General features: G+C 39.5%; 1 protein-coding gene across 1 annotated transcript in view; it reads right to left on the minus strand.

The window, feature by feature from the left end:
- Positions 1-5,267: 5,267 nt before the first annotated feature.
- Positions 5,268-15,284, minus strand: part of TM6SF2 (transmembrane 6 superfamily member 2) — a 170,659-nt gene continuing 160,642 nt past the window's right edge. The window contains exons 9-10 of the mRNA XM_053702918.1: positions 8,674-8,793; positions 5,268-6,565 (exon numbers count right to left, since the gene is read on the minus strand). Of these exons, the coding sequence (XP_053558893.1) occupies positions 6,359-6,565; positions 8,674-8,793 (327 nt within the window). The 3' untranslated portion in view covers positions 5,268-6,358. The remainder of the gene's footprint in view (positions 6,566-8,673; positions 8,794-15,284) is intronic.

Below are 15,284 nucleotides of genomic sequence, written 5' to 3' on the forward strand. Positions count from 1 at the left end.
CCTTCTTAGTCATAACCCAGGTAAAACATGTAAAATTCGGTGGAAGCTCCTGCAATATTGCCTGAATAGTGCTAGACTGCTGATTGCTCGTAGGTGGAAGTCCCCATCTGTCCCTACATTGCAGGAATGATTACATAATACATCTGAACTCCTCTAAATAGAAGAATACACTTTCTTTAAAAATGGATGTCTGCCACTATATCACAACATTCCGTTTTACTGGCAGATCCTCCTACACTTACCCACTGCAATATCCTAGACAGATACTAGCACAGTCTCTATTCATCCCGGCTGGACCCCCCCTCCTTTTCTTCTCTCCCCTTACTCTCTTAATAACTGGAATGGTTGTTTGTCTTGTTTTGAGCTTTTCCTTTGTTATGTCAGAATGTTTTATAGGTATGATCTTAATTCCTCTAGACGCAATGTGTATACCGCAATATAACTTGATACGAACATGTCTTATTAACATATGATTGTACCATACCCCCAGATTTGTCTCCAACCTTTTGTTGCCCTCAGGAAATATAGATATAGTATAGATATATACACTTATCCACCCAAGAACTCAACAAACTTTATTCACAAGTTGACATATTGTTGCCCTGCACTTTCTTTTTAATTTATGGTGCCATCACTATCCAATATGTGGTATGAGAGTCTCTTTCTTTAAATAAAGCTCTTTTGAAAACTAAAAAATAAATAAATAAATAAATACAAACTTGCCTGTGAAATAAAAATAAAACCTAAGATAGATACAATGTAACTATTAGTTATATTGTAGCTAGCTTAGGGTTTATTTTATAGGTAAGTATTTAGTTTTAAATAGGAATTATTTAGTTATTAATTGTAGGTTTTATTTAGATTTATTTTAATTACATTAAAGTTAGTGGGTGTTAGGGTTAGGTTTAGGGGTTAATACCTTTAGTATAGTGGCGGCGACGTTGGGGCCAGCAGATTAGGGGTTAATAAGTGTAGGTAGGTGGTGGCGATCTATAGTATCCCAGACGGGGATATAAAGGCGCGCTGTCAGAATACAAAAAGGGGGGGGGGAAAGGGGCTAATGGTTTAATTCACAACAATAAAATTAATATTAATAACAAAGTCAAATACCGTATCCCACTTTTACAGTGTGATCGCAATAATTAATGTTCATGTATGAAAAATCTCAGCCGGTTGTTTCTTGGCAGGGGAGCTCCTCTTGGTCCCAGAGAGCAGGGATGTCACTGTTACAAAATACAAAAATAGAAAAGAGGGCGCCAAATAGCGTGATATTGTTTTCTTCAATGTGAGAGATATTTAACAAATATTGCGCTTACCAGAAGTAGTTGCACTGTACTCTGACCAGTGCAAAATCGCCTGCTGGCACTTTATTCAGCGGCCAGTACACTGTACATTGATAGACTTTCTCAAGAAATCCCTTTCCTTTTTGGTAAATCAGCTCTGTGAGTATTTCAGCTGTAGAAAATAAAAAGAAGGCTCCACATAGCGTAATATTATCTTTTCATGGAAATGGAGTAAACAGGTAATAGGCTTACCAAAGGTTGTTGCACTGTGCTATGACCAGTGCAGTCTCGCCTGCTAGCACTTTAACAGCGGCTAGTACACTGTGTGATAGTGAGTCCTCTCAGGATCTTTCTGTTGTCTTTCGTATACGGCTCTGCATAGAGTACCTTCAGCTGTAGCAGTGCAGTTTTGGTTAATGAAGGAGAGTCTGTTAGCTGTTATAACTTAACAGAACTAAATTAAAAAGTGGTGAACAACTTCCATAGATGAATAAAAAAGCTTTAATGACGCATTTCTCAACCAACAAAGGGTCGTTTCATCAGATACAAAGCAAGTCTATCAAGGTGGTGGCGATGTCGGGGGCGGCAGATTAGGGGTTAATAACTGTAATATTGTGGCGGCAGATTAGGAGTTAATAAGTGTAGGTAGGTGGCGGCGACATTGTGGCGGCAGATTAGGGGTTAATAACAGTAATGTAGGTTGCGGTGATGTTAGGGACAGCAGATTAGGGGTTAATAATATTTAACTAGTGTTTACGATGCGGGAGTACAGCGGTTTAGGGGTAAATATGTTTATTCTAGTGGCGGCGATGTCGGAAGCGGCAGATTAGGGGTTAATCATTTTATTTTAGTGTTTACGATGCAAGAGGGCCTCGGTTTAGGGTTAATAGGTAGTTTATGGGTGTTAATGTATTGTTTAGCACTTTAGTTATGAGTTTTATGTTACAGCTTTGTAGCGTAAAACCCACAACTACTGACTTTCAGTTTACAGTATGGATCTTGACGGTATTGGCTGTACCGCTCACTTTTTGGCCTCCCAGGCAAACTCGTAATACCGGAGCAAAGGAAGTCCCATTGAAAAATGACTTTTTGAAAGCTGCGGTAGTTACGTTGCGTTACGGCCAAAAAAGTGTGTGGTGCAGCTAAACCTGCAAAACACAATACCAGCGGTAGTGAAAAAGAGCCTTAACGCTGCTTTGTCACTCATACCGCAAAACTCGTAATCTAGCCGATAAGAAGCAAGAGAAATGTCACTCATTTGTTGTAATGTCAAAATACTTCCTCACATACATGGATTGTTGCATTGTATTGACCATACCATAAAAAAACAGTGTATAGACACTCAGATCCTAATAGCTCTCTCTGACGTGTTTCGAGCCTTAGTTTGCACTTTATCAAAAATGGTCTTTGTGGCTATTAGGATCTAAGGGGCCGAATTTTTAAGCACCATATGGTAACAGCAGTTAAGAAGGAGCGGTCTTAAGACCGCTGCTCCTTAACTGGTCTGCCGCCTCTGAGCGGCGGACAGCAATCAATCTGATCAGATACGATCAGGTTGCTTGACACCCCCTGCTAGTGGCCGATTGGCTGCAAATCTGCAGGGGGCAGCATTGCACAAGCAGCTCACCAGAACTGCTTGTGCAATGCTAAATGCCGACAGCATATGCTGTCGGTATTCAGCGATCTCTGTCGGACATGATCCGCTGAGCGGATCATGTTGGACAGACATATGATAAATCGGCGCCTTAGTATCTGTATACTGTTAACACTATTTTAAAGAGAGTATAATAAAAGTTAACATTTTTAAACTTTCCCTCTCGGTCTGCTCTTTTTCACATTGTATGGTCACCATATGGACGTCCAATAATTGCTGCAGTAAGTCTTAATAGACGAATTCGGACCAATTTAACAATAGCCCCAGAAATGGCAAAGTATATATGACATGGCTGGTGACATTTGCAAGAAATCAGGGTTTTGTTCTGCATTAGTGTACAGTGCAAAGTGATAATTAGTTCACCACCCCATTAAATATGCCATCAATGTTTACCCTTTATAACTCATACACTAATAAGTAATGAGCATTCAGATACTTAAGGCTTTGGTTAATTTAGTAAATGTGTGTATAATCAGTGTTCCCTGTATCATGGAAAATTAAATTGGCTAAACACCGCACATGCTTGTAGAGATAAGAGACATTTTATAAAATAATGCAGATACATTTCCATAAATTAGTTACATAGATTGGTGATAGTCCTATGTTTGTTCATCTTCTCCATATGTCCTCCCCTGAATCACAATCCGATGCACTGAAGCAGTTTGTGAATGAACTCAGCTCTGCATGTTGTGCTCTCATTAGGCTCTGAAGGTTGTTTGCAGCTTGTACAGCAGATGTTTCTCTGCCAGAGCTCGTTAACTGAACAATGGATTCTCTTTGCAACGGTCCAAGCTTTAAGAAAAGCTGTGCATCTCTGACCTTCATGATGAGTTTACACATATACATATAACATGTTGTTTTTAATGTGCCCAGTCCTTTAAACATTGCTTCCACAGGGCAGCGGATCCCGAGAAGTGGTAGAACAGGTTAACAGCAGTAAGTTTTCGTTTTTTTTCGAATGGTCAGAAATTCAAATATAGTAGAAAGTAAACGTTTATAATTTCTTTTTTATGCATTGGGAGCCTAAATAATGGTGTAGATGAGTGGTTACCAACCATATAAGTAACATAGCAACCCTCGTTTCCTCAGCTGAATCAACGGCACCATTAACAAACATTTGCGGCATGCAACAAGCAAAAAAAAAAAAAGGATCAAAAACAAAACTGTTTTCATTCACTTTTAAAACTATATATTGGAGGTATATAGGTTACAAAGTTAATAAAATCTTCACAATATTTTTTATTTATTTATTTATTTTTATATAATAGTGTTATTTTCTTTACCAACTCCTGAAATCATTTTGGGACATTCATATTTACTTCAAAATCTTGGAGTGCCAGTCTATGAAAGATTACATTTCTAGTATTGTATTGTTGGATTGAGCAAGGCTTTTTAATATTGGCTGGAATGTGGTTCTAAACATTTGTCATTGGCTCCTGATAGAATATTGAAAGAAAATACTGACACAACAATGATATGATATTTATCTTCTTCTGTCATACTGTTCCGACATCCCTGCAAACACAACCTATGTTTCAGTAGATACTTGGTGAATCCAGCACTATTAAAGGGACAGTCTACTAAAGATGTTTTTATTTTTTAAAAAGATAGATAATCCCTTTATTACCCATTCCCCAATTTTGCATAACCAACACTTTTTACCTCTGTGAAAACCATGCATCTAAGCCTCTGCAGACTGCCCCCCTTATTTCAGTTCTTTTGACAGGCTTGCATTTTAGCCAATCAGTGCTGACTCATAAATAACCCCATGGGAGTGAGCACATTATCTATATGGCGCCCATGAACTAGCACCGTCTAGCTGTGAAAAACTGTCCAAATGCACTGAGATAAGAGGCAGCCTTCAAGGTCTTAAAAATTGGCATATAAGCCTACCTAGGTTTAGCTTTTAACAGAACAAAAGAGAACAAAGCAAATTTGATGATAAAAATAAATTGGAAAGTTGTCTAAAATTGCTTGCCCTATCTGAATCATAAACGTTTAACTTTGACTAGACTGTCCCTTTACCTTTTGGTTATCTCTTTATCAGGATTATCAGAGCTGAGTTCATATTAAGAACAAGGTAAAGCAAAAACAATTTGAATCAAATGGTCACCAATGTATATAGCTATTCCTGACCATATCTCTACCAAAATGAGATTAGGTCTGTCTATTTAACTGCACTCTATTCACGTGTAATGCCTTAATTAATACCCCTAGCATCTCCTTATGCATTTTCTCCACATTTTGTTTCATGCTCCCTCACATGATTTTGCTTTCTTTGCCATTTTCCATAACAATGTAAATAGCTGAAAAATCATTGAAACTGTATAAAATGTTGTAAACATAGCTCACATTTATTTTAGGATGTACAGGCAGTTGCAGTTTTCAAAAAAAGATTTTTGCTCCAGAAGAAAACATGGTCAGTTTAACTATTTTATTTAAAGAAGGACTAACTTCCAGTTCAGGGAATATTATGTTTTACTATGACTCAAATGTCTCATTTTTTAATAGAACTATACAGTAGCCTTGAATTGAGCTGTGTGGATAAATCTCAGCAAGATATAAATATAAAAGCCTACATTATATTTCACTTTAATGAAGAATTTTGTAGAAAATATTGTAGATAAGTGTTTGTACACTTTTTTAACTGGAACATTATATACCCCATTATATTTTAGCTACTGTAGCTTCTTTGGACAAGTTTATACAAAATGACAACATATGGCTATCAAATTGTATAAAAAAAATTGTGACTGCTAAAAATGACATTACGATAAATATATAACCAAACTATAGATAGAAGAATACAGGTGAGCTATATGCAGTGTCTCCACAGTGAAGACACAGTTACCATGTTATTTTATGAAACCAATTCACACGCATAAAAAGATCTGTGCTTGCAATGTAAAGCGCCTAAAATAATAATTGGTGCATTTGTTTTCTCACTGGAAAGTAAGCTTTCATCCAAGTGAACAGAACGGTGTCATCTTTATGATTGGCAGCTGCCAGTAGGAGCTTCTTTTGGTCCAAAAAAACAAGAAGGAAATCAGATTGAAACAGAATGAAGCTCTCATTGAAGAGATTTATATCAATGAAGTTAATATATACTACATTAATGTAAACAAAAAAACTAAAACTGAAAAATAATGAACTGGAAACAGAGGTCTATCTGAAAACCAGGAATTCCACAACAAAACAGCCAATACTCGTGTTTAACAAGAAGGTTCTGCCAAGCGCAACAGCATCCAAGTAGTGCCCTTTAAAGGACCAGCATAATCTAATTAGGCTCCAACAGGAATCCTGGAGTACAAAAAAACATATGCTGGACAAGTCTATCACAATGCTCCAAAAAATTAGGAAATTCTATAAACTGCAGTCAGTTTAGGAGAGCAGTCCCCAAAGTCCTCTGCTCACTCTCTAGCTAATCCTGTTTTTTGCCATCCTCTGCAGACTGGGTAGTAACCTGTAAGAAATATGCTGGGCTCCGTAGACAGCGATAGGCCAAGAGTTGAGGTCCCAGGGTATACAGGCTGTTAGAGATAACAAAAGCCCACCAGGCATCATTGGGGACACGATAAGTATAGGGGGTTCGGTAATAAAGTGAAGATCCCATGTGAGCAAACTGAGCCTATGAAAAACAGCAGAGAGTAGTTGTTGAATATAATTAAACTGCAACAAAACCAGTCAATGTACACTTAAATAGAGAATAGGTTAATTAATTGAAAGGACAAGATCAGTAAACCCATATTGGGCCAGAGTACAAGTGGAGCGGTGTTTAACGCTCCCGAGCAAACTCTGTTAGAAGTAAGGTTTGTGTGTCTTGGGTATCACTTGTATTACAAGTTGAAAGTAAACAGTTTTTGCTCATGTGCTAACCCAATGCGCACAAAAAACCGAACTTCGATTGCAAAAACTCTAACACCATACTAGCACGCAAACCCGATCACATATTCTCAGGTGCGCTAACCGACAAGAAAATATTAATATTTCACATTCCAATGTTCTCCACATAGCAGAATATGTTTTAAGTATTTATAAATAGCTATTCCTAAATATATCTGTATATATCTATACCTAAATATAATATATATATAAAAATATATATATATATATATATACATATATATATGTATATATGTGTGTATAGCTATATTTAGGAATATCTATTTATAATTACTTTGAACATATTCTGCTATGTACAGAACATTGGAATGTGAAATGTTTACAGTAAAAACACTGTATAACACTTTCCTAAATATGAATATTGTATAAATATGTTTTTATCTACTTGACTGCAAAGGACTCCAATGCACTTCTATATATAAATACATATGTATTTATGTATTTATATGTGTATGTATGTCTGTAAATACATATATACACATATAAATACATATGTACACTCTATAAGTATATATATATATATATATATACACACACACACACATACAGTCACACATACATATTTAGACATGTATATGTATGCATCTCTATATTAAAGCCCTTTGCATGCCTTCTTTTTTCTTTCTAACACCTGTATCTTTGAGCCCTTATAACTTTGTTTCGTGAAATAGTAAACCAGAGCTCTGAGGATGCACTAACGCACATTAACTTCAACTGCGCTCAATCAATTGCATTTACTTTCAACTTGTAAAACGAGCGCAACACCCGACCCGCGCAAACAACTTATTTAGCGCGAGAATAACTGTTAGCGCACCACTCGTAATCTGGCCCATTATATCTAACTATTAAGCAACCATGTTTGCAGAATAAAAATAGTTGGCATCATTTTTATTAATCAATATATCTTTGTTTAGATTGTATTAGTGTATAAATGAGTAAGTCTGGGTGTTTATGTGTATTTCAGTTTGTCTTTATTGTTTTGAGTATGTTTTTAAGTTAATAAAAAAAGCCTCAGGTGCAATTTTGTCCAGGGGACCAATAGAATCATTGTATGAAATAAAGAATAATGTTAAAGTAGTCTACAGAGAAATTACAAGCAGAATGCTAGTTATAGATTTCAGAAACAGCCAGTAGACCCACTTGCTATCAGTCCTTACTCATTTTACTGCAATGTATAACATCATCTTATTAACTCTTGTGCAACCATGGTCTAACAAATTCTATATATCAAATACATTCTAATTCATTCTAGTCTATTACTAAGAATAGAGAGAAAATATTAGAATAATCATGTTATATATATTCTTCAGGAAACAAAATGCTACCAGTCCCTTTTTAAGCATTTTTCTTTCATGATTCAGATACAACATACATTTTTTAACAACTTTAAAATGTACTTCTGTTATCAATTTTGCATCGATCTCTTGGTATCCTTTATTGAAGGAGCTGCAATGCACTACTGGGAGCTAGCTGAACACATAGGTAAGCCAATGAAAAGAGGTATATTTGCACAGCCACCAATCCGCAGCTGGTTCCTGCTCTTGAGCCTACCTAGGTATGCTTTTCAACAAAGGATACCAAAAAACAAAGCAAATTAGTTAACAGATTCAGGGCTTGATTACAACTGGAGCAGTAATTTATTGCGTGCCCGCAAACGGGAACATTAAATAACCATGTAGCAATATATAGCGCTTATAAAATTAACCAGGGATCAGATCTCTGGTTCATTTTATAAATGTGCCCCAATTTTGTGCTAAAATCAGCGGCTGTGGGGTGTTCTGAACATAAAAATGTCTCTTTAATAATGTTACTGCATCATGCTTGTTCTCTTACCTGCGCAACAGCCCCTGCACAGACCAATGTCCAGTCCAACATCCACGTGCATCCGGGCGTCAACAAACCATAGATAGCCAGACAGAGAAAAGGAAGCAGGTAGAACAAACACACTAGCATCTAGAGGCAAACAGAAAACGGTCAGTCACTCTATATAATCATATGGAGATAAAAATAAGACTTTAGCCACAAGACAGTTAGACTCAGAATAGTTGACAGACTCAGTTTTGACAATTAAGCTTACATGTGGTTGTGCAGTCTACAGGATGTGATAACATCACCAATATATTTGTATATTAAATAATATACAGCTATTGCTTGTCACACACACTGGCGATTACATTGACACCCTCTATGCTGAGTATATACAGTACCTGCTGTATTGTGGTGGCAGCTAGATAATCACTTTTTATCATTTTAACATTGTAATAATTCTTGCTTGAAAAAAATATGAGGTAAAAATAGTTTTAAAATAATGTTACACTATTACAGATGCACCAGATGCTGGAGCTGAATAGTGTATCTGTTTAACTTTTTTTAAGGAGGCTAATATAGTTACACATTTAATCTGAGTTGAGATTTCGTTTTTTTATTAACCCTTTTTGGAATGAGTCAAGTGGTAATTTGGTATCACATTACATTCTACAGTAATATAAATACTCATGAACTATAAGGGCACTTTATAACATGAATGCCAATGGGTTGTAGTGGGCTGTAAATAATATACATATATATAACTTCACAAACTCCCCCTTTCCTCTTTCTGACCACCATCTCCTTACTTGCAACATATCATCCCTCCCACAACTCTCCCTCCTTCTGCTCCTCACACCAAACTTCACAGAAGCATTATGTCATTAGATCAACAACAGCTTTCTAATTCCCTCAAACCTCTCCTCTCATCCTTCTCCTCTTTTTCCTGCCCTGCCCAATCTATCTGCCACTATAATTCCACCCTTACATCCGTCCTTGACAATCTCGCCCCTCTTACCATAGCTCGAAAATCAAACACTCATCCTCAGCCCTGGCATACTCCTCTGACACGATACCTACGCAGATGTTCCCGTACTGCTGAGCGGCACTGGAGAAAATCTAGGAGTTCAGCTGATATTCCCCCCTTCTTCTAAACTCTCCACCCCCAATCTCTCTATAACTGTCGACAACTCCATCATTACCCCTACCCCGCATGCCCGATGTCTCGGGGTCACATTTGACTCACTCCTCACATTCAGTCCCTGGCTAAAGCCTGTCGCTTCCACCTTAAAAAACATCTCTAAAATTAGACACTTCTTTACACAAGACACAACTCTCTCATTCTTTCCTGCCTCGATTACTGCAACTCTGTCCTCTCTGGTCTCCCCACCTGCCGCCTAGCTCCTTTACAATCCATATTGAATGCCTCTGCCAGACTCATCTTCCTTACACGTCGCTCTTCATCTGCTGCACCTCTCTGCCAAACCCTTTACTGGCTTCCTCTTGCCTCTAGGATCAAACACAAAATTCTCATTCTGACATACAAAGTCCTCAACAGCACTGCTCCCCCCTATATCTCAGACCTTGTCTCCAGATACTCTCCCTCCCGTCCCCTTCGCTCTGCTCATGACCTCCTACTCTCCTCCTCTCTGGTTACCTCATCGCACTCACGTTTACAGGACTTCTCCAGACTGGCTCCCATCTTGTGGAACTCTCTGCCTCGCTCCACAAGACTTTCTTCTAGTTTTAAAAGCTTCAAGTGCTCCCTAAAGACTCTACTGTTCAGGGATGCATACAACCTACGCTAACCTTTCTTTATACCAGTTCCTCTCCTCCATTGCTATCCCCTGAACCCCCTTAGCATGTAAGCCTAAGAGTCCAGCTGTTTGTAGATCACCTTCTTAAGAGCTGACTACAACAGTGCAACTCTTGGCAGGGCCCTCTACCCATTTGATCCCTATAATTGTTTTGTTGTACTCCGCATTTGTTTATAGCGCTGCGGAATCTGTTGGCGCTCTACAAATAACTGATAATAATAATAATACATCAGCCCTTTTTGCAAGTCATAATAATATAGCTGAATTAACTGTCTTTAGATTCTAGTTGGTCCACTATGTTTCTGACAAAACATTTTTTAACATTATTTTTTATTAAAATATTATTCAATATTTTAATAAAGTTTCTTTATTGCATTATTTCAATAAAGAAAATTTATTAAAAAGGAAATTTATGCTTACCTGATAAATTTATTTCTTTTACGATATGACGAGTCCACGGATTTCATCCTTACTTATGGGATTACGCCTCCTGGTCAGCAGGAAGTGGCAAAGAGCACCACAGCAGAGCTGTATATATAGCTCCTCCCTTCCCTCCCACTCCAGTCATTCGACCGAAGTTAGGAAGAGAAAGGAAAAGCCAAAGGTGCAGAGGTGACTGAAGTTTAACAAAAATAAATACCTGTCTTAGAAATGACAGGGTGGGCCGTGAACTCGTCATATTGTAAAATAAATAAATTTATCAGGTAATCATAAATTTCCTTTTCTTTTACAAGATATGATGAGTCCACGGATTTCATCCTTACTTATGGGATACAATACCAAAGTTATAGGACACGAATGAAAAGGGAGGGACAAGACAGGAACCTAAACGGAAGGCACCACTGCTTGAAGAACCTTTCTCCCAAAACCAGCCTCAGATGAAGCAAAAGTGTCAAATTTGTAAAATTTTGAAAAAGTGTGAAGAGACGACCAAGTTGCAGCCTTGCAAATATGTTCAACAGAAGCATCATTTTTAAATGCCCATGAGGAAGCCACAGCCCTAGTGGAATGAGCCGTAATTCTTTCAGGAGGCTGCTGTCCAGCAGTCTCATATGCCAGACGGATGATACTCTTCAGCCAAAAAGAAAGAAAGGTAGCCGTAGCTTTCTGACCCCTACGCTTTCCAGAAAAAACAATAAATAAAGAAGATGATTGACGAAATTCTTTAGTCGCCTGCAAGTAAAACTTCAGGGCACGGACCACGTCCAAGTTATCCTTAGAAGAAGGATTAGGACACAATGAAGGAACAACAATTTCCTGATTAATATTCTTATTAGAAACAACCTTAGGAAGAAAACCAGGTTTGGTAGTAAAACCACCTTATCAGAATGAAAAATAAGATAAGGAGAGAAATAGCAACCAAAAATAAAACCTTCCAAGATAACTTATTATCTATGGAATTCAAGGGTTCAAACGGAACCCCTTGAAGAATATTAAGAACTAAATTCGAACTCCAGGGTGGAGCAATTGGTCTAAACACAGGCTTTATTCTGGTCAGAGCCTGACAAAAAGACTGAACGCCTGAAACATCTGCCAAACGCTTGTGTAGTAAAATCGACAAAGCAGAAATTTGTCCCTTTAAGGAACTTGCTGATAACCCCTTCTCCAATCCTTCTTGGAGAAAAGATAAAATCCTGGGAATCCTAACTCTACTCCATGAGTAGCCCTTGGATTCGCACCAATAAAGATATTTACGCCATATCTTATGGTAGATCTTTCTAGTGACAGGCTTACGTGCCTGAATCAAAGTATCAATGACTGAATCGGAGAACCCCTGCTTAGATAAAATCAAGCGTTCAATCTCCAAGCAGTCAGCTGCAGAGAAACTAGATTCGGATGTTGGAAGGGCCCCTGAATGAGAAGGTCCTGCCTCAATGGAAGCTTCCACGGCGGCAGAGAGGACATGGCCACTAGATCGGCATACTAAGTCCTGCGAGGCCACGCAGGCGCGATTTGAATTACCAAAGCCCTCTCCTGTTTGATCCGTGCAATCACTCGGGAAGGAGAGCAAACGGTGGAAACACATAAGCTAGGTTGAACGACCAAGGCACTGCCAAGGCATCTATTAGTTCGGCCTGAGGATCCCTTGACCTGGATCCGTATCTCGGAAGTTTGGCAGTCTGATGAGATGCCATCAGATCCAACTCCGGTCTGCCCCATCTGAGGATCAGAGTGGCAAAGACCTCCGGATGGAGCTCCCATTCCCCCAGATGAAACATCTGTCTGCTTAAAAAGTCCGCTTCCCAGTTGTCCACTCCTGGGATGTAGATTGCTGACAGATAACAAGAGTGAGCCTCCGCCCATCGAATTATCTTGGATACTTCTGTCATCGCTAAGGAACTCCTTGTTCCTCCTTGATGATTGATGTAAGCCACAGTCATGATGTTGTCCGACTGAAAATGGATGAATTTGGCCGAAGCCAACTGAGGCCAAGCCTGAAGCGCATTGAATATTGCTCTCAATTCCAGAATATTGATTGGAAGTAGAGACTCCGACTGAGTCCACAAACCCTGAGCCTTCAGGGAATTCCAGACTGCACCCCAACCTAGTAGACTGGCGTCCGTTGTCACTATCACCCATGAGGGTCTGCGGAAGCACGTCCCTTGGGACAGATGATCCGGCGATAACCACCAAAGAAGAGAGTCTCTTGTCTCCTGATCCACATCTATCCGAGGAGACAAATTTGCATAATCTCCATTCCACTACCTGAGCATGCTCAGTTGTAGCGGTCTGAGATGAAAACGAGCAAACGGAATGATGTCCATTGCCGCCACCATCAATCCAATTACCTCCATACACTGAGCCACTGATGGCTGAGGATTGGACTGAAGGGCTCGGCATGTATTCAGAATCTTTAACTTTCTGACCTCCGTCAGGAAAATTTTCATAGATATGGAATCTATTAGAGTTCCCAAGAAGGGAACCCTTGTCTGTGGAAGTAATGAACTCTTTTCTAGATTCACCTTCCACCCGTGAGTCCTCAGAAAGGACAGAACCATGTCTGTATGAGATTTTGTCAGATGGTAAGACGACACCTCGATCAGAATATCGTCCAGATAAGGCGCCACTGCAATGCCCCGCGGCCTGAGAACCGCCAGAAGTGCCTCTAGAACCTTTGTGAAGATCCTGGGTGTTGTGGCCAACCCGAAGGGAAGAGCCACAAACTGAAAATGTTTGTCCAGGAAGGCAAACCTTAGGAACTGGTGATGATCCTTGTGGATAGGAATATGAAGATATGCATCCTTCAAGTCCACGGTAGTCATATATTGACCATCCTGGATCAATGGCAGAATTGTTCGAATAGTCTCCATCTTGAAGGATGGGACTCTGAGTAACGTGTTTAGACTCTTTAGATCTAAAATAGGTCGAAACGTGCCCTCTTTTTTGGGGACCACGAAAAGATTTGAGTAAAACCCCTGCCCCTGTTCCAGTATTGGAATGGGACGAATTACTCCCATAGTAGAGAGGTCTTTTACACAACGTAAGAACGCCTCTCTTTTTATCTGGTCTACAGACAATCGTGAAAGAAGAAATCTCCCCCTTGGGAGAGAATTTTTGAATTCCAGTTGATACCCTTGGGACACGATTTCCAGTGTCCAGGGGTCCTGAACATCTCTTACCCAAGCCTGGGCAAAGAGAGAAAGTCTGCCCCCTACTAGATCCGGTCCCGGATCGGGGGCCGCCCCTTCATGCTGTCTTGGTAGCAGCAGCGGGCTTCTTGGGTTGTTTACCCTTGTTCCAAGCCTGGTTGGGTCTCCAGACGGACTTGGCCTGAGCAAAATTCCCTTCCTGTTTAGCGGAAGAAGAGGGGACTCTTTTGAAGTTCCGAAAGGAACGAAAATTATTTTGTTCAACCCTTAGTTTAGCTTTTCTATCCTGATGTAGGAGATGACCCTTACCTCCCGTAATGTCAGAAATTATTTCTTTCAAGTCAGGCTCGAATAGGGTTTTTCCTTTGAAAGGAATAGCCAAAAGCTTCGACTTAGATGACACATCAGCAGACCAAGATTTTAACCATAACGCTCTACGCGCTAAAATGGCAAATGCGGCATTCTTAGCCGCCAATTTGGAAATCTGAAAGGCGGCATCCGTTATAAAAGAATTAGCCAGTTTAAGAGCCTTAATTCTATCTAAAATTTCCTCTAAAGGAGTCTCAGTCTTAAGAGACTCTCCTAAGGCGTCAAAGCAGAAGGCCGCCGCAGTGGTAACTGGTACAATGCAGGCCGTCGGTTGTAAAAGGAAACCCTGATGAATAAATAACTTTTTTAGAAAACCCTCCAATTTCTTATCCATAGGGTCTTTGAAAGCACAACTGTCCTCAATAGGAATAGTTGAATGCTTATCCAGGGTAGATATAGCTCCGTCCACCTTAGGGACTGTTTGCCAAGAGTCCCGAACAGTGTCAGATATGGGATACATTTTCTTAAAATTAGGAGAAGGTGAGAACGGGATACCCAGTCTTTCCCATTCCCGCGTAATAATTTCCGAGATTCTCTTAGGAACCGGAAAAACATCAGAGTAAGCAGGCACCTCTAAGTATTTGTCCATCTTACACAATTTCTCTGGTGGTACCACAATAGAGTCAAAGTCATCCAGAGTCGCTAAAACCTCCCGAAGTAACAGGCGGAGGTGTTCAAGCTTAAATCTAAAGGACATAACGTCCGAGTCCGTCTGAGGTAATACACTTCCCGAATCGGAAAGTTCCCCCTCAGACAGAAGTTCCCTGACCCCCAATTCAGATCCCTGTGAGGGTACATCGGAAATAGCCAACAAAGCATCGGAGGTCGCAGTATTCAAATTGACTTCTGTCCTGCAGCGTTT

The sequence above is a fragment of the Bombina bombina genome, chromosome 2, assembly GCF_027579735.1.
Source record: "Bombina bombina isolate aBomBom1 chromosome 2, aBomBom1.pri, whole genome shotgun sequence".
Classification (NCBI taxonomy): domain Eukaryota; kingdom Metazoa; phylum Chordata; class Amphibia; order Anura; family Bombinatoridae; genus Bombina; species Bombina bombina.